The sequence below is a fragment of the Dermacentor andersoni genome, chromosome 2, assembly GCF_023375885.2.
Source record: "Dermacentor andersoni chromosome 2, qqDerAnde1_hic_scaffold, whole genome shotgun sequence".
In the NCBI taxonomy this organism is placed as follows: domain Eukaryota; kingdom Metazoa; phylum Arthropoda; class Arachnida; order Ixodida; family Ixodidae; genus Dermacentor; species Dermacentor andersoni.
In genome coordinates this window covers 189,163,032-189,182,531 of record NC_092815.1, presented here as the reverse complement: position 1 = coordinate 189,182,531, position 19,500 = coordinate 189,163,032, and the positions used below count along the sequence as shown (strand labels likewise).

The 19,500-nt window shown below is 48.4% G+C and overlaps 1 protein-coding gene across 2 annotated transcripts in view; it reads right to left on the bottom strand.

Annotated features, from left to right (window-relative positions):
- The window catches only part of LOC140215985 (uncharacterized), a 93,925-nt gene extending 83,482 nt beyond the window's left edge, over positions 1–10,443 (bottom strand). The window contains exon 1 of one of the 2 annotated variants that reach the window (XM_072286296.1): positions 9,628–10,443. In XM_072286296.1, coding sequence (XP_072142397.1) covers positions 9,628–9,715 — 88 coding nt within the window. In that variant the 5' untranslated portion in view covers positions 9,716–10,443. The remainder of the gene's footprint in view (positions 1–9,627) is intronic. The other variant, XM_072286295.1, reaches the window with a different exon arrangement.
- Between the last annotated feature and the right edge of the window lie 9,057 nt (positions 10,444–19,500).

Here is a 19,500-nt window from a genome sequence, read left to right as displayed (position 1 = left end):
CTTCACTCCTAATCCTTCCCAATTTAATAGCTTGAATTCTTCTAAGCACGCAGTGAATAGCTTTGGAGAAATTGTGTCTCCCTGTCTGACCCCTTTCTCTATAGGTATCTCCCTGCTTTTCTTGTGTAGAATTAAGGTAGCTGTAGAACCTCTGTAGATAGTCTTACGCGAAGGACGAGTCAGTAAGACGAGAAACTATTTACAGATTATATTTACAACAACGGTTGCAGTGCTGACCGGTTAGATTCACAGCGCGAGCCCAGTTCGTTCTTCATCCTCTTTTCTGGACTGATGGCGCCCACGCGCATCGGTCAAACAAACGAATACCAGACGCATGTAGCAATACGTTCCAAGCTTTTTACGTAAGCGTTCTGTACTCCTTGATTACGTAGTGCCTCTATGACTGCTGGTATCTCTACTGAATCAAATGCATTTTCGTAATCTATATAAGCCACATAGAGGGGCTTATTGTACTCTACAGATTTCGCGATAACCTGATTGATGACATGGATGTGATCCATTGTAAAGTATCTCTTTCTGAAGCCAACCTGTTCCCTTGGTTGACAAAATCCAGTGTTGCCCTTATTATATTGGATATTATTTTGGTAAATGTTTTAAATAATACTGGTAGCAAGCTAATGGTCCTGTAATTTTTAAATTCTTTAACGTCTCCTTTTTTGTGGATTAGTATAATGTCTGCATTCTTCCAGTTTTCTGGGACCCTTGCAGTCGATAGACAGTTCGTGTAAAGAACCGCCAGTTTTCCAAGCATTATGTCTCCTCCATCTTTGATTAAATCGATTGTTATTCCACCTTCTCCTCCTGCTTTTCATTGTTTCATGTCTTGCAGGGCCCTTCTGACCTCATGGCTAGTTATAGGAGAGTTTCTGTATCCTGTTCATTACTGTTTCTAAGTGAGGTATCGTGACTCTTATTGGTACTGCATACAGGTAAGCTTAGAATTTTTCCGCTGCTTTTACTATATCTTCGAGATTTCTGATGATACTATCCTTCTTATCTTTTAGTGCATACATCATGGTTTGTCCTATGCCAGGTTTCTTTTTTAGTGATTTCAGGCTGCGTTCATTTTTTACGGCTTCTTCAGTCTTTCTCATGTTATAGTTTCGAATATCAGTTATTTTCGCCTTGTTGACCAGTTTTGACAGTTCCGCGAATTGCGTAACGCTGTGCGGCCGCCAGTCCCATACAACCGCGTAGAGCCCAGGACTCTGCGATTCTAGACGTACTGCGCTCACCACGAAAGGTTAGAAAAACAGCCACATAAGCACAGCACAGAAGTGGCTACGTGAGGCGGTTCGACCGGTAACTGTAGAAGCGTCATTCAAAACAAGTAATTGTTCTCCACTTCCGGCGGCGTTTTCTCTACTTCCTTTTTAAGTAAAAAGATGTTGAGCCATAAATATTCTCATAAACAACGGCTAACTTTTTTATTATTCGCTTTCGCTTGCAGTTTGGTTGTTGCCTTGGCTCTCTCCCTTAGTAGATCGCTTAATTTCTCAACTCCTTGCAATTTTTGTTTCCAGTTGCCAATTTTGCACGAGAAGTGCTATACAATTAGGGAAAAACAGACGAGGTAACCGACGACAGTCATCTTGCTTATGGGTTTAAGGGTTATTGCAGGGTTTCATGATGGATGCACTTTCACATTATTTTATTTCCCACCTTATGTAACCTATATCACGTGTATATGGTTCCGGGCATCTGCCAGCGTCGCGGCGAGCCGTAACTCAAGGAAATAATGAAGCAAAGGGAAAAGTTAAACGCAATTGGCGTTTTCTCCGGCCGCAACTCGTTCCATGAGAGTACAGACCAGCTGAGTAACAGCCGCATCGCTCTCCTAGTCCCAGGATCAGCCTAAACAAAGAAGATTGAACTAACAAAAGCAACAGCTATGCGCGTGACGGTTGAATAGATGGTGACAACTGAACGCATCTCGAGTTAATCGCGTGGGTGCGGAATCTATGAGAAAACGGTCCTTCACATTACAAGAGATGCCGATAACTACCGCCATCTAAAAGGAGTGAAAAAGGCAGCATAATGCTGACCGATGAACAGCTGCCAAGTCTCAACATTGATCTGGCGGCGCTTTAGGAATGTGTAAGGAGTGGTGACGTGGGTGGGGAGGGGGGCGGGGTATGCCACTTGATTTCGGGGGGGGGGGCGGGCGCCCCCGCCCCCCCCCCCCTTTGGGTACGTGCCTGCTCACCGGGAGGCTACCACACAGCACGACTCACCTATTAGGATCCAACCTGACGCAGAACCACATGATTACCTGGTGCCCGTGTCACGCAGGACCCGAAGGCAATGAGAGAGTGGACGGCGCAGCTCGTGCTTTTGTCAACTGAGCGGCCAACCACACTGAATAAAACCCGTTCTTACCACGAGACATCCTTGAGCACCAACGGTGGAAATGACGAAAGTACAGTCCACCACACCCTGACCTATCTTGGTGGCGCTCTCACGAATGGCGCCACATACAGACGCACACATATCCAAACCTTTATTTGAATCACGTCATTCACCCTACGCTGTACAGCACTCGCTGTTCGCGGGGCGGAGACCGGCCAACTCTCGCCCACATTACGTGGGATTGCCAGAACAGGCCGCCCAAAATTAATGCACCGCAAATATGGCGCAAGCTTTCTGGAAGGGAGCAGTGGGAGACTTCGCTCGCCAGCGAGGGTCAGGAAATCAGGAAATGTAACTAGCGCTCCTCGACCAGGCACGGCGGGCCGGCCTATCAAGGCAGTGGAGCTCTGGAATAAGGGCTGCACCCACTCGCTTCCTATACCTATTCATTTTTTCTTGTAGTGAATAAACGTCTTGATATGTGTGTGTATATATATATATATATATATATATATATATATATATATATATATATAGAGAGAGAGAGAGAGAGAGAGAGAGAGAGTTACCGCTTTGAGGCGACTGGCACTTGTGCCACGGTGTATAAAAGCATTTGCTTAGAAAAAACGAGAGCACGCATGTGCCCGCGTTTTTATTACAACACGCACAGAGGAATAGAACTTGCGAATAATTGTCAACCTTATCCCTGTGCTCCGGCTCGCTCGGTTGTCTGCTATGCTGTTACATTGGGCTCATTAGCGAGGAGCATCGTATGGGGCGAACGAGCCCGCAGGAGCGAGGAAAGCCGCCATGCCGTGCTTCTACGTGACGACCCTTGCGTCATGACGTGTAGAGACAGTGACTTCCTTGCATGGAATGAAAATTGCAACCAACTGTAGCAAAGCTATTATAGTAAATTACTTAGGGCGCTGGGAACCTTACCAACACCTTTATGTGGTTTTGGAGGTGCCGGACGTTCATTTCCTTCTCCCGTGGCCTCATCATGACTATCCACACCATCACCGTAATGCACCGACCCTTACCATGCGGTGAGCTCTCCTTGGTATCGTCAGACCTAGACTTAGAGTGCCGTAAGCAACGCTGTGGTCTGCAACCCGATGAGCAGCGGCCGACGGTGTTTCGTGCCACTTAGATAAACCAATGACACTTTCAGAACTCAGCAAACCGGCGAGGTTCTCAGCCGGAACGGCATGGGGCAATTTCTCATGCGGCTGATGCGCAGCGACGAGGTGTGGGCATCGTTTTAACGCGAGGTCTGTGTAACTAGCTTATGTAGCGACGCCGGCCGTCGCTATGTGATGGAGATATAAGTGAGTATCATGTTAAAGCGACAGCTTTAAGAGCCGCGTGTCGCAGAAAAAATGAAGTGAACATTGTGCGTCAGACATCATTCAGGGAAAAATCACCCGGAACCACAATCACGCAGGCCCTCCGCTTAGCGCAGATGAGCTAGTGAAATAATTTAATTCCTCAAAGTAAGATACGTCACTAAAATCGCAAAATACAACCTAATCACAACTCACAGACCGGATAGCGTAGAATTGTAATTTGAGTATGTCAGGAAACATAATTCTATTACGCGGGAACTGAAACATAAACCCCTTTTCCAGCGTTTCTACCATTCACCGATCGGCGCGCTCCGCTCGGTTCCTTGCAACAACACCATCCAGATGGCGCTCGGTTTCGCGCATCCACGGCCCACACAAAAGGCAGCGTTTCTACCAGATACCTCACCTGCTTGCCTTCGTGCGTAGCCTTCGCCGTTAGCGTTTACCGGTAAACATTACGGGTAACATTACGGTAAACATATTACATAAGCTGCACTTGCCGCGAAGCGTGAGAAGCAGCCTTTGAATGCTATCGCGTTCCACTCTTAAAGGAGAAGCTGAAGCATCTCCTAATTTTTTCTAACGATTCTTTTCACTTTACATTCTACCCAACGCGGTAGCTTAGTGGCTATGGCGTTGCGCTGCTGGGCCAAAAGTCGCTGGTTCGATCTCAGACGCGGCGGCCACATGTGGAAAAAAGGGAAAGGCCAAAACGCTCGTGAACTTAGATTTCGGTGCAAGGATAAAGAAAAAAAACCCAACGTAGTCAAAATAAATTCGGAGTCTTCCGTTACAACGTGCCTCATTACCAGATTATTGTTCTGGCACGTCAAAACCTCAGAATGTAATTTTTCATTAGTTTTGCCCTTCATCAATGTTTCGCGCAAGGGTCGCTCCCTATCTCAAGCTGTCCTCGACATAGGCCACTCAGTAGGAGAAATTATAACAAGATACAATCGGATGAAAAAGAATCCTTACGCGCTAGTGATAAAGATTGGCAGTCGCCCAAGTACACTTACGTGATTTCAATGTGAAAGCATTACGACTTATCTGAGTTATCACCATTAAGGACACCTTAAGTATTACAATGTGTTTGCTTTGCGTTATTCGCTTTTCTTTCTTTGCGTTCAATAATCAGCTTACCACAGCCATTCAGAACTCATTGCCATGTAGCTCCCATCATGTGTGGACACGTTACCCAATGGTAGCGTATGGCGTGAGGTGGCGTGATCTAACGACATGATCTGACGCGTGACGTCATACATGAGTACCTCGGAATCAATTTCACTTCCAGTTATCATAAGACCCTGATACGTGACGTCATACATTGTCACGTGTGCCCTCAACAACTCCACCTTAATCCGCCTTGCTCTAATTTGTACCAACCTCGATCCACTTTAATCCGCTCTAACGTCGCAGCCAGATGGCTGCGACCTGGCGTGTGCAATAAAGCACGTACTAGGCATACCTTTAGTCAGCGAGAACAGTGAAGGCGCTGCGGAGTCGAGGATGCATGCCTCCCCTACTGCAAAACCCAGTACCCAGTATCCGGTGTCCAGTGCCACGCCGGATTATGGGCCCCAGTGTCGTGCGCTGGATGGTGGGGCGCTGGGGAGGCGCGGCATACTGGGAGGCGCTGGGTACTGGCGCAAAAAAACAGCTCTAGCGCCTCAAGTACGCGGTGCCTGGCCACCGCATATATTTTTTGAATACAGAAAGGAACAGAGAACGTTTCAGGGAAATAAAAGAAAAAAGAAACGTTTCAACCAGAATTCGATCGTCAAACCTACAGATCCCAAGCCGGGTACTTTAGAACTACGCCTGTCTTTCTTTCTTTCCGCAGTTAAAAAAACAAAAACTTACCCGCTATGTAAAAAAAAAAAAAGCTATATAATGAAGTCGCGGAATAAGGTACTTTAGAACTACGCCACGGCAGCACATGGACATTGATGGATAATTTGTCATGTCAAGATTGAGAAGCAGTTTTAGTTTCATATAGATACATCTTGCACAGACATACTAGATGTACTATTGCCCAGCAACTAAAGCTCGCGTCTGTACCAGAAAGAAAAAGTTGCTGTCCGTATTCAGTAGCATGCTGGGAATTGCCATAATATCGATTTTCACTTGCGATTTGTATTTTAACTTCGAGAACAGTCCTAAATGAACCGCCGACCCGGGGCGCTGTATGGGCTGTTACTGCCGATTTCGATAGCCGTTTCTTGTTCCTAACTGTGTTTATGACGCGTCACATCTGCGCTCGTCTCTTCTTGTGCTGGCACTGTAGACATGAAAAAAAAAATGGTTTACTTAAGAACACCGATGCGAAAGCTGGAATGTAGAGTACTCTATCCTTGTTATACTTGTTGATTCCTGACCGAGAGGCTCCGATAGCGCGCAGGCGGACTCGGCGGATACGCTAAGCCTAAGCTTCGCTGGGGAGCGATCTCCGTGCGGGTAGCTGGCGAGAGCTAAACTGTGTGTATTTGATCCTCAGAACTTTTTTGGTACAATATGGAAAGTAAAAGCACACGATAATATCAATCAGCCGTAGGCTTCGAACTCGGGGCCCGTTCGTGCGCGCCTAAACGACTTCTGAATTTCATGTCCACTCCAAAACACTGCGACAACTCGCAGTCATATGTTACGTGCAAACTGCTAAAAAACGCGGCGTCCTCTGCGTTTGCGTGGTTTCGTTCAAGAATTCAGCTATCCGCGCAGTCAAAAGAGGAAATGCAAGAAACGAAAGTGATCTTCAGTGTCAAATGTGTATACACAAACAGGGCAGATCACGTACCTTTATTTTAAGCTGCAACATGAAATAGAGTTTAATGACAGCAAGCCATAGCGTTGTTTAAGACAAGGGAAGACTATAATGCGATGAAAATGTATAAAGCATTTAATATTCCGCAGCGCTCGTCCTTGCGTACTGGAACCAGCGCGGCACAAACAGAACCAGCGCAGCTTCCAGTGCCAACCAGCGAACTGCAGCCAGAACCAGCGCCTGTACAGCAGAAACCAGTGCGCCCCAGCGTCTCGTCCAGCGTGACCCAACTCTTATCCAGCGTTCTCACTGGTGTCCCAGTGAGTGCCAGCGAGCGCCAGCGTGGGGAGCGAGCGGAGGCGAACGCTACGACGAGGAACGCGGTTGACGTCATGCGCCTACTCTGAGCACGGCCATGGCGAAATCGCAAGTTCGCGGCCAGTGAAGCTTTCCCTTTAAAAAACACGCTGATTTCACACATGGAAGCCACAGTAAGACGCTGGTTTTTGCAGTAGGGATATGTCACGCTCCCTGGAGGCCCGGGCTCGATTGCCACGCTGACCTAAATGTACCAAATTTTCTTTCCTGAGCCATTAAGTTACTTTGTTTGTAATGACTTCTCAGAGAAATTGGACGCCAATCCGAGCGTTTTTTATGTGTTTTTACTGTTTGCGCCGTCGGCCATTTTGAGTGCCATCGCTAAATCACGTCGGATTTTCGGCCTCGGGGGGCTGTATGACGCTTTCGCATTTATATAGAGCCTCCGCCGTTGCGGCATCACCCAAGCTTTCTCTATTGGAAGTTGAGAACGCAGATAGATGAAGCAAAGATCTCTGCAACGGCGCGAGATGGCGTTGCCAGTATAAGAAATAATCATCATCCGCCAATTCCGCAGTCATGGAGAAGGGAAATAAACTAGAAGAGCGTATTACGTCACGCAGCCAGTCTTCGCAAATCATCTCTCCATGAAGCCATCAACATCGCATTTTCTTTTCTGAGAAAGGCAGCCTGCCACGTGAGCCCGCGCTTAGTGGACTTCGGCAAGTGTGCTTGATTCTCGGTAGGTTTTAATCGAAGCGCACTTGTTCGGGGGTGCTTTGCCAACCGCTTTGTGTATAGTCGATTCTATATGAACACTCCAAATGAATTTTCGCCGTCGTCGTCGCCGTGAAGCTCGGCATATGTTTAGGTTTATGCATAATGTACGTCGTGCCATGCTAAATGACATGTTGCACATGCGGGTTATAGTGCCTCACTATTTTGTCAGTAAAATTGTACGCGCCAGGTCTTACATCCTTGACAAAGTGATTCCTCCGAATTTTGAGGAACATATGTTATGGAAGGCAATACTGACAGTACACGCCTTTTAACTTAAATCTTCTCAGGCTATTGAATAATGCAGTGGGAAGCAATACCAAGGCTCAAACCTGAAAGTAATGCAACTTTACTGGCGTAGCAGGCTGCCCTATATCCGAGATTGGCCCACGAAAGAGGTTTGAAACATACGGGATACAGAAATGTGGTGGTGAAGTCGATAAAAATGACCCTGTCCTTAATTAATAAACACAAATGAAATTGTTCGACGGCAGCTTTCAAACAGAGGACCCATAACACAACAAATCGATCCTCTAACCGTCAGGCCACGGGCCCATGCTTGAGTAAACTAAACATAAGAACGGTAAGTACTTCCCGCGTGCAAGTCAGCACTATGAGACGTTTGGCGCGTTTTATGAACACGCAGCGCGATTTTCACCGTCATCAATAATTAGACATAAAAATTGTAATCGATTTAGTTTTAGTACATTTTCTGAAGAACATTGCTTACATAGCTATATAATTTCTATTTGCGTCAGTATTTTGAAGCTATACTCAAACTCTCAAATACCTTGCAGCACTGCCGAAGGTATGAGGCGTACAAAGGCAACCTCCTTGCCCGGCGGTATATAGTTCTGGGCGTAACTGACTGATTAGTGGCTGCACTAGAGAGTATTAGTTTTCCTCGCTACATGATAAGCGATACATGACATGTTATGGCCTTTGCGTATGCCCGTTGTAAACCGAGAATTACTGCGGCAGTTACCTCCAGTAACCGTAATATCCACCTTAACCCTAATCAACTATAGCAACATGGCAGCACCCTTACAGCGCAAACTACCCGCTTCAATCTGAATTCACGCTTCTTACTGGTTCTCCGCCGTGTCAGCAAGAAACAAGTACGGGTAGCCATAGACGTCTATGCGTCTTCATGTTCGAATGGCAGAGTCTGGCGCACAGAACAAGCTGTAATCTAACACCTCAGGTTAGGCAACTTTGCTTGCTGGAACGGATTGTAAAACAGCCTACGCATACTATGCTGGCCATGCAGACCTTGTCGCCTTGTGACATTGCTTTCCCACACGTAGTAGCCAACGTACGGTAGCTAGAATAGTGCCTGTCGGTGCGTGGCCCCGCGTCCCTCATATGGCGAAAACATGCCCCGTGTTTTGTCAGAACGCCGGCCAAAGACCTCCCACGAAAAAAAAAACAAGTTTCAGCGGGAATATTGCTAATAAATTAAATAATGCTAACTACTTTTTATCGGCTAACATTAGCGCACATATAATTGCAAAATTGAAGGTGAGTGGTAGTCAAGTCTCATCTGCTTAGCATAAATCCAAAGAATAGCACCGCTTATGAACCTAAAATGTGCTACGAAATGCATTGGTCTTCCGGTTAACACTTTTTAGGAAGTGCCTCTATAGCGGTTCAGGACCGCCTTAACTGAAACACCGAATTTATAATTTTTTTAACTGTGTTTGGGGACCTGGAAACGGGACCTGGGAATGAAACCTGGAAAGCGGCACCAGCCTTATGATTTCTGCTAAGAAGACATCACTAATCCTCGGGTTCACTTTTTCAATTGCAGTATTTGCAGTATGGTTAGCAATTTGAAATGTATAATTAGCATATTTGATTTAGCAAAATTCTTGATGAATTTTTTCTTGCTGCTGATGGCCCCCTAACAACGTTGCTTATCAGCAAAAACGGCAGGTACCAAAAACGGCAAGAAACGCGTTTTTTGTCCCCTCAGAATGTTCCTCAGAAATATAAGCACGCGGTGAGAGATGTGCCTGGGAAATTCGCGGGGAATTCGCAAACACTTACCAGGTTTCTTGCCGCATGGTTCAAACTTCGACGCATTCGCACTGGCGGCTAGCACGCAGAGCAAATGGAATAGCACGAGTGCGTTCATATTTCTCACGAACACGTGCGTAGCTCGGACAGTGATGGACCAGCCTGGCTTTTAAACATGAAGTTCGTGAAAGCCAGCGAGCGCGGCACAGGGCAAGCCGGAAGCAAGCGTGTATATTCAGGCGCACCTTCCGTCGAAGCGAGGCCGAGAGGAGGGAGCGACAGAGAGCTCAAAAAAATACTTGCCTGTACTAAAGTAGACTAAGAAGCCGCGATAGACCACGCAGAACGGGTGAGAAATAAGTATTTCTTGGAGGATTAACGGTTGCTTAGAAAATATACCTTACAAGTTTATCCGCAAAAAAAAAAAAAAAAAAATGTAGTTTGTGAAAATCAGCATCTAATGTTTTCCTTCCAGAGAAATCAGCTCAGAGCTATCCTGCAATGTAAATCTCCACCATTACTTTTTTTCTCCGCTTGTCTCCCGAAACCGTTCGCTTCACTTAATTTAGCTTCGCTCGTGTTCTCATTTTCGGCAGAGACCTGGAAGCGGGCCACGATGAATATGCGATCGTCTGTCCTCCCCAGGACCGTGCCATAAAACCCTCCTGCGGTGGTAGCGATGACCTCGAAATCTTTTTTTTTTTAAACATTGTTGCCATTATAACGACAAGAAATGGCGCCATGCACAGCAGTTTTCAGAGTGTATGCTCGTACAAATTTTATCTAATTTGTGCATTTATTATTGGGAGGAGCGTAGCAATGATTGAATTTCGAACTTGTATTTTTCCCCTACTTTGTAGCGTTTGAATGTCTACTCATGTACCGAATTCGTGTCACACAATAATATCTCGTGTAGAATAAATACTAAAACACCCTAAGGGCCAGTTTAGCGTATTTACTTAAGAAGTAGTAAAGAATTTAATTCGCGAAGACACAAAGTGAAGTTGTTCGAATGGTCAAGCGGTGTTTTTGACTGGAACATTGAACAACGTTCTGCACAGCTCAAGTTCCTATCTGTTTTTGCTAAGCACTCGTAAAATAAGAGGTTGGGCTCTCGCAAAGCCAGAAATGACGTAGTTTTATTGGAAAGGCATATCATTTTTAGCGATAACGACTACACGAATTAAGGTTCACATTTTTATCGGCCGTATATATATCACCCTAAACATTTGCTTGCTTGTTAAAATATAAGCACGGTGTCACGCCCGCACAGGGAAACAAGCCTCACTCAACGTCTGCGGACACTCGCTGTCAGAACACTGGCGGGGTGCAGAGGGGCAGCAGCGGTGGGCGAATTCCTCTTCGTGCTGCCTCTCGCTTCAACGCGTACTGGGTACTGGGCGCGCTAAAACAGCGCACACGACACCACCAACCGTCCACTATATGCATACGGCCATTTCGGCTCGCCCAGCCTTTGCACGAACCGCTGAATACGCCCAAGATAGGGCCCGCGGGTCCGCGCTCAGTTGCGCCATGCGCAACTGTGGCCGGGCTAAAAGAGGAGACGAGCGCTAACATGCCGGACTCCCCACACCCCTCCCCACCCACCCCTTTTATCCACCCATCCGTATGCGCGCGCGAAAAGACGGCGTGCATTAATGCATCATTTTGTTCGGCTCACCCTCGGACTCTTTCCCTCCCACCTAAAACCTGTGCTTGGGCGCGATCTTATCGCGGAACTTGACGTCAATGCCGACGGCCAAAATATGCCTGCAGTGTCCGTATCATTGATATCGCAATAAAAATTGCTGCGCAAGCGGAATAGTGATGACGAGTCACTATGGACGATGACATAGGCTTAAACAAATTCGTCACGCAAGACTATCGAAATTTGCGTCATGCGCTGAAGTAAATAAACAAAGCTCGCTTGAAAAAATTTCTAGATCGTTACGGATCGAACTGCTCCTAAGCCTCCATAAGTAAAATAACAGCGCAGAAGATGAGCGAGAATCGCTCAAGCTTGCACGGCGTATAGGCGAAGCCACCTTTACGCGACTTTTAAATGAATTCTTGCGCACATACGAGCTTGCCACTGTGAGTAAAGGTGAGCCAACGATTTTGCAATGTTGTAGCTTTAACTAAAACAAAATCCGGTAGGCTGTACTAGAGACACAGCCGCAGTCGGGCACGCGAAAATGGGTTACTTGTGGTGGTCTTATGGTCTAATTTTGCAATTGTGCTAGCAACGTATTCGAAGTGGGCGTTTCTTTCGCATAGGTTGCTGGCGTTGGGTAGAGGAATGACCACGATAATGACAGCGGGACGCCTTCTCCTCGTGTGACGCATTCATCTTCGTGTCCGGCCAGTGTTTGTGGTGTATCTAGTATCTTGCCGTTTGCGTGGATCAACGAGCAGACAGCTACCGCCATCTGCAGTCAAGGATGGGAAGTAGCTCAGGCTTCCGTTGGCTGCCGCGAGAGAGGGATGATGGGGGAGATCTTGTAAAACGCGTTGAGCGTGGGCATATCGTGCTTATCGACGTGTTCTGCGAGAGACTCCTCTTCTGACGCGCCCTTTTGATCGCTATGGACAAGAACGGCACCGAGAGCGGCGCTGCTGCGCCGGCGTTGAGAGCGCCGCATGCGAAGCAAAATTATTTTAGCGGGTGGTACCCCTCTCTCATCTCTCGTTCGCACCGCCTTGATTGCCTCCTGCACTGCGCGTGTTTGGGCACGTTTCGTGCCGCGCGCGGTGTGTGCCTACGGGTGTGCGCGTGGACATTTCATTCGAAGGGCGATGTACAGTCTGTTTCACATTTAGGGGGAAACTCGGAGCGCATTGCATTGCGATGCGGCGAGCGCTTGAGTCAGGCGGCGGCAGGTGCTCGAGGGGCGGGATCTTGAACGGCGTCGTCTGCTACGGCGGCGCGCGCTGGCCGCACTGTCGGGAAACCGTCTACTGTCAGTTGCAGGGCGCCCATCTCATCGTTGCTGCGTGAAATGAGCCGGTATTCTTTACTAAGCGTTGTGCGACGCCCACTGATACGCCTCGAGGGTAAGTTCATCGCTGCAGGGCAGTCATAGACGACGTACTGATTCCATACATTCTTGACGGCCCGTTTCTGGAAGGCGACTATATATTCTAACGCGATAGGTCGCCGATCCACACTGCTCGCGTTGCGCAAGAACTGCTGGAAGAGCGCGCAGTCACTCTCTTGGAGTGGTCGCCTCAATCCCTGGGCGCCAACATCATTTAAGATGTCATGGGGCTCGTTGAAAGTATCGCTGCCGCACCATCCCCTCTATCAGTCGCCCGAAGATAGGCTTCGATCCACCATCGTCAGCGACTCAGACGTGCTGCGAGTGAACACATCCCTGATCAAGTCATTCTACACTTCACTGCCTTCAGGATGAGCGCTGTCATCGCTGCCGCTGGGGACATGACGAGATACTAACCGAAGTTCCGAGCGTGACGTGTCCAATTCCCCGCCGGCGGGCAGGGTCTGTCTGGTGTAGTGATTGATTGTCGAGAAAAATCACTTCCAGCTCATTGTCTTAACCTAAAACATTCCTTTAATCGTACCCGTTTGTTTCATCGTGTTCGACCCCCATAGTAATCATTGTTGAGTGCTTTGTTTTCCTTTCGAGTCAAACAAAGACTGAGCACGTTGCGCGCACTTCTTGGTGCGTCTTGTCGCTGCTTATTACGGTAGCACACACAGTGAAGAAATATACGTGCACGCGCTCAGTACCCCGCCCTTTCGAAAGAACAAACGAAGCATGCTCTTAAAAGAAGTTTGTGGAACTCCATTATCGCTAATGAAGGCTCAAGAGTTTGGCGCCGCACAACGTTTAGTAAAGAATATCAGCTCAGCTCCCGCAGTGTCGATGAAATCGGTATTCTGCCCCTGACAGTAGCACGCTTCCCGACAATGCGGCCAGCGCGCGCCGCCGTAGCAGACGACGCAGATCACGACTCCGCCCCTCGAGCGTCTGCGCCTGCTCGAGCTGCTGCCGCCGCACGACTCCATTGCTTGCCGCATCGCAATGCAACACGTTCCGAGTTTTCCCCTAAGTGTGAAACAGACTGTACACGCTTATATTTGCCTTTAAGAAGATCGGTACGCTTGACGATTATTTTTATGGCTGCAATGCGGCGAAAGGGCAGCGTCTGCTTAACCATGTAAGTGACGCTAAGCAGGTAATTGGAAACGACATCGTATGTGCCGCCGGAAAAATCGTCAGCACATACGATGCGGCACATGCATACGGCACATACGAGCTAAAGTCATTTTTGCAGTTTCTCACAGTATGTTTGCTACAAATCCGTGTTGTCTGTGATGGCGACAACAGATTTCCATCGACACTGTGCGGAAATAAACAAAATATATCACTGCATAGCACAAGTACGACATGCGCACACAACTTCAACTAGTACGTCCCCTACAATATGGAATAGAGGCAGCAATGTAGACAGCTTGGCCATTTTTTAACAGTGCTCAAGAGGCGGAAGTTGAAAGTATTAGTAATCATTCCCGCTTCAGCAATGCCGGCGCGACCAACACGCGGGCGTGTATCGTCCAGTAACTCGATCCATCGGTGCAGTGGTGAAGCGGGAATGAACTCCGGTCATGTTCAATGCATCGTGCACATATTCAATTTCTCGGCACGCGTGAACTTCGGCCACTGCTAGCGCATACAACAGAAGTGGTTTCCATTCTTGGGCAGCGCACACACAAACGAAACACGAGGAAGAAGACAGGACAAGCGCTCGTCGAACAACTTAGTTTTTGTATGAATAAAAGGACTATGTACCGAGTAATTCTTAAATTCATGTGAGTTACATATAAAAACCGTCATACACTTAGGAGTGATCAATGAACGAGCTCGCTTCGTTTGCCAGTTGTTTACTTCGCTCGGCGCACCGCAGTAATCCATGTGTGTCGTCTGCTTTTTTCGTACCATTTTCTTGTGAATCGGTAGAATTTCACTGGTGGCATCAACCCTTTCATGTTTACGTTGCTGTCGTGACAGTTAACAACACAATAATAATTTCCGGTCATCCGAAGAGGCGCCGTCGCAAACAAGAGACGTTTCGCCCGCAGCGCGAACTGAACGCGGGCGCGATCGTGAAGGGAAGCGGCGGCGGAAACCTACCCCCGTTAGAGGTGAAATTGTTCCGCCAGGGGAGAAACGAGCGCTGGCGTCTAGGATGAAACTTGGCGTGCGGTCGTCCATAGTATTATTTGAAGCAGCAGCAAGGTTGCTATTTTGTACGCGTTCGAAAAACCGGCGACTGTCCAGGGCCGCGCCGATACCGCAGCCTAGGTCAATCTAGGCCAATCGCGTGAGGCGAAATTGATAGTCGACGTTTCGAACGCATACAACATATCGGCCCTGTCAGGAGACGCGAACCAGTGTCGCTAGCTGAGACTCTGGTTGCGGTCGGGAGCGGGACCGTAGAGGTGAACCAGCCAAACGCGTTCAGCACGAGCTCATCGTCCACGTGCGACGGCGCTTCCCTCCCCCGTCCTGCAAGGTGTGCTAGGAGGAGGACGAAAACGAGCGTCACGTTTGTTTAGCTAGTCTGGCTTCCTCTCGGCGTCCTATAACACTGTAATACGGGCAATCGCAAAATGACCAAGCGCTTCTCGGACTCCTAGGGCCCAAGCAACTCGACACGTGCCGGTGGCACCTCGGCGCATCGCGCCGCAACGGTTCGTGCAATCCTCCACATTACTTAAGCGTCAACCACAGTTCAGACTGCCAGTTTCAAATCCGTAAGCATTTCTACGCCTACAGAATGACGAGACTACTCCGTCTGTCACGTAAGACGAATGGCTATAAAGAAATTAATGTTTGAAACACCTGCCGAGGCTGCTTAGCGGCTATGGTGTTGGGCTGCTCAGCACGAGGTTGCGGAATCGAATCCCGACCACGGCGGCCGCGTTTCGATTGGGGCGAAATGCGAAAATGCCCGTGGTACTAAGATTTAGGTGCAGGTTAAAGACCCTAAGGTGGTCGAAATTTTCCGGTGTCCCCCACTAAGGCGTGCCTCATAATTAGATCGTGGTTTGAGGCACGTAAGAGCCTAAAATAATAAATTTTAATCTTTAAACAAAATAAATCCGAAAAGAAAAACGTTTCCATGTTGCTTTTGGAGCCAGTGGCCCCACCCTCAGAAGCCGGGTGTCTTACCTATCGGGCTAAATGTTTAAAATATTCCCATGGTATAATTCTCAACCACGTACGTATTGGCAAATTCATATTTTCTTACAATTGTTCTATATGTAAAAAAGATTCCATAGGGGAACTCAGTGGAGTACACACATCCGCATTCTTTTATATTTCCAGAAATGAAGTCAGAGACTTGCGAAAGTACTCTAGAGCAGGACGAGCATGAAAGTCTGCAATGCGAACAGCCATGCATGACGTTCAAATATTTATGCAGAGCCAATAACACAGCAACTATAATATTTAAAACCATCCTCATTATCAACCATTAAACATCTTTTTCCCTGTGCATCCAAAAGGAAATCCTTCTTTAAAGGAGTACTGACAAAAAATTTCGAAGTCGAGTCAACATGTGAGATCGAGTTATGTGGGTACACAGACATCCTCTGCAAAATATCAACCACTTCCTTATTATGAGGCACACCGTAGAGGAGGACTCCTGAAATTTCGACCACCTGGGGTTCTTTAACGCGCACCTAAATCTAAGTACACGGGTGTTTTCGCATTTCGCTCCTATTGAAATGCGGCCGCCGTGGCCGGGATTCGATGCAGCGACCTCATGCTCAGCAGCCCACACCATAGCCACTGAGCAACAATGCAGTGAATAAGCATTGCAGAGATTGTGTCTCCCTGTGTGACCCTTTCTTTATATGTATTGTTACGTTTCGCCTACGACGCGCGGTATTGCCGGCGCGGATGCAACGGACGCCGGGGCTTCGTTCAAAGCGGCGGACATTTTGGCCCGGAAACAAAAACAAAAGTCGTGTTTTTGTCATTATGCAGCACTGACGAGAACATGAAGCTTCTCGAGCGAGACCTCCTCGTGCGAGACCTCCTCGTGAACGGGAAAGAGTGCCGAGTGCTTCGCGATTCCGCAGCTACAATGGATGTAGTTCACCCCTCTTACGTAGAACCCGATATGTTCACGGGCGAGTGCGCATGGATCAAGCAAGCCGTGGAAGCTCATAGCGTGTGTCTGCCCGTAGCAAAAGTGCTTATTGAAGGACCTTTCGGAGCACTTGAGACGGAGGCCGCAGTGTCATCTATGCTGCCCCCCCCCCAGTACCCGTACCTATTTTCTAACAGCTCCGATCACCTCCTGCGCGAGAAGGGGCTTTTGTTTGGTGAGGCTAGCGTTCAGGCCTTAACCAGATCGAAAGTTCGGGAGCTCGCTGCAAAGGCGGTAGTTGCGGGGCCGACGTTGTCGAACAATGAGAAAGGGTCAGAGGCGCAGCAAGCTGATATTCAGAGCACGTCCGAACTGAATAAAATTGAGCCTGTAGCGTTGAAGGCACCAGATACTGGAGAGGAAATGCCCGACACGGGAAAGTTAGAAGAGCTATCTGCAGATTTGCTCATCGCGCCTACGTCAGACGGACTTGATAGGTTGCTAAAAGTCAGCCGGTCGGCTTTGATAGCCGAGCAAAAAAAGGATGGCAGCCTAGAAAACATACGCTGCATTGTCAAGGAAGGTATCGCCAGGGAAAATGCTCGTTTTGTGGAAAGAGGTGGAGTCCTGTACCGGAAGTATCTAGACCGCAGGGGAGTGGAGTTCGATCAGCTGATCGTGCCTCAGTGCTACCGTCAGGATCTGTTGCGCTTGTCGCATGGGGGTTCGTGGTCCTGACACCTAGGAGTTAAGAAAACTAAGGACCGTCTCTTGCAAGAGTACTATTGGCCAGGGTGTTTTCGGGACGCAGACCACTTTGTGAGTACATGTGACACCTGTCAGCGGGTGGGCAAACCAGGGGACAAATCGAGGGCGCCGTTGAAGTTGGTACCTATCATTACGGAGCCTTTTAGACGGCTCGTTATTGATACAGTGGGACCTCTGCCGGTAAAAACCACGGGGTACAGACACATTATGACTGTGATCTGCCCAGCGACAAAGTTCCCTGAAGCAGTGCCGCTTAAAGAACTCAGCTCAGTTGAGAGATAGTCAATGCACTACTGTCCATATTTGCGCGAGTTGGTTTTCCTGGGGAAATCCAATCAGATCAGGGCACAGTGTTTACCAGCGCTTTGACGACAACTTTTCTCGAAAGGTGTGGGGTAAAGCTGTTACACAGCTCAGTGTACCACCCACAGTCGAATTCCGTTGAGAAGCTCCACTCCGTCATGAAGCGCGTGTTGAGAGCATTGTGTTTTGAACAACAAACTGACTGGGAGCTGTGTCTGCCTGGGGTGATGTTTGCATTAAAGACCGCGCCGCATGCGGCTACGGGGTTTTCGCCAGCTGAGCTAGTGTACGGTCGCTCGCTGCGGTCTCCGCTTCGCATGCTTCGAGAATCGTGGGAAGGCAGGGGCGACGACCCAGTCGTGGTGGAGTACGTGCTTAGGCTCATCGAACGCTTAAGAAGGGCACAGGAGTTGTCAGGTGAAGCAATGGCAAAGGCCCAGCAGAGGGCCAAGGTTTATTATGATCGGACAGCCAGGGCCCGTCGTTTTGAGGTGGGCGATGAGGTCATGATATTGCGCACGTTGCTAAAGAACAAACTCGACGTGCAGTGGGAGGGCCCAGCACGGATTGTTCAAAAACTGTCGGACGTTAACTACGTGGTGAGTCTGCCAGGAAAGCGGAAAGCACAGCAAGTTTACCACTGTAATCTGCTCAAACCCTATAAACAACGGGAAGCAGTGGTGTGCATGATGGTAAACGTGCCCGAAGAGCTTCCGGTCGAGCTTCCGGGACTAGGATCAGTGACGAACAGGGAAGACACCGATCAAGTCATTAGTGACTTAATCAGTAAAGCACCGCTGTCGCCTGAGCAGAAAACCGAACTACACCAGCTCTTACAAGAGTTTCAAGGTCAGTTCTCTGAGAGGCCTGGTAGGACTTCTGTCCTTACTCATGATATAGAACTTACCTCCCCAGAGCCAGTACGATCCAAGGCGTACGGGGCGTCACCCCGCCAGCACGATATTATGGAGGCTGAGGTAAAGAAAATGCTAAAGCTCGGTGTTATTGAGGCGGGTGAGAGTGATTATACCTCCCCTTTGATTTTAGTTGAGGTACCGGGCAAGGAACCTCGTCCTTGCGTCGACTACCGCAGGCTTAATTCCATCACTAAGGATCAAATTTATCCGATCCCTAACATCGAGGAGGGCATTGAGAAAGTTAGTAGCGCTCAGTTTATTTCCACCCTAGATCTTGTCAGGGGTTATTGGCAGGTTCCACTTACAGAAGAGGCTAGTAGGTATGCGGCCTTCATTTCACCAATGGGAACGTTCCGTCCTAAAGTTTTGAGTTTTGGTTTGAAGAACGCGCCATACTGCTTTTCAAGCCTCCTGGATAAAGTGTTGCGGGGACAGCAAGAATTCGCTTTACCGTATCTAGACGACGTAGCGATATTCTCCCCATCCTGGCCTGAGCATATGGCCCACTTACGGGCAGTGCTAACCCGCCTGCGCGATGCGGGCTTGACAGTCAAGGCTCCCAAGTGCCAGTTAGCACAGGTCGAGGTTGTCTACCTCGGTCACGTGGTTGGACGGGGTCGTCGCCGCCCCTCTGAAATAAAGGTGGCCGCTGTGCGAGACTTCCCGCAACCGCGCACGAAGACCGATATTCGGTCGTTCTTAGGTGTCGCCGGCTACTATCAGAGGTACATCCCCAGGTACTCTGATATCGCGGCTCCCCTGACGGATGCTCTAAGAAAAACAGAGCCCCAAA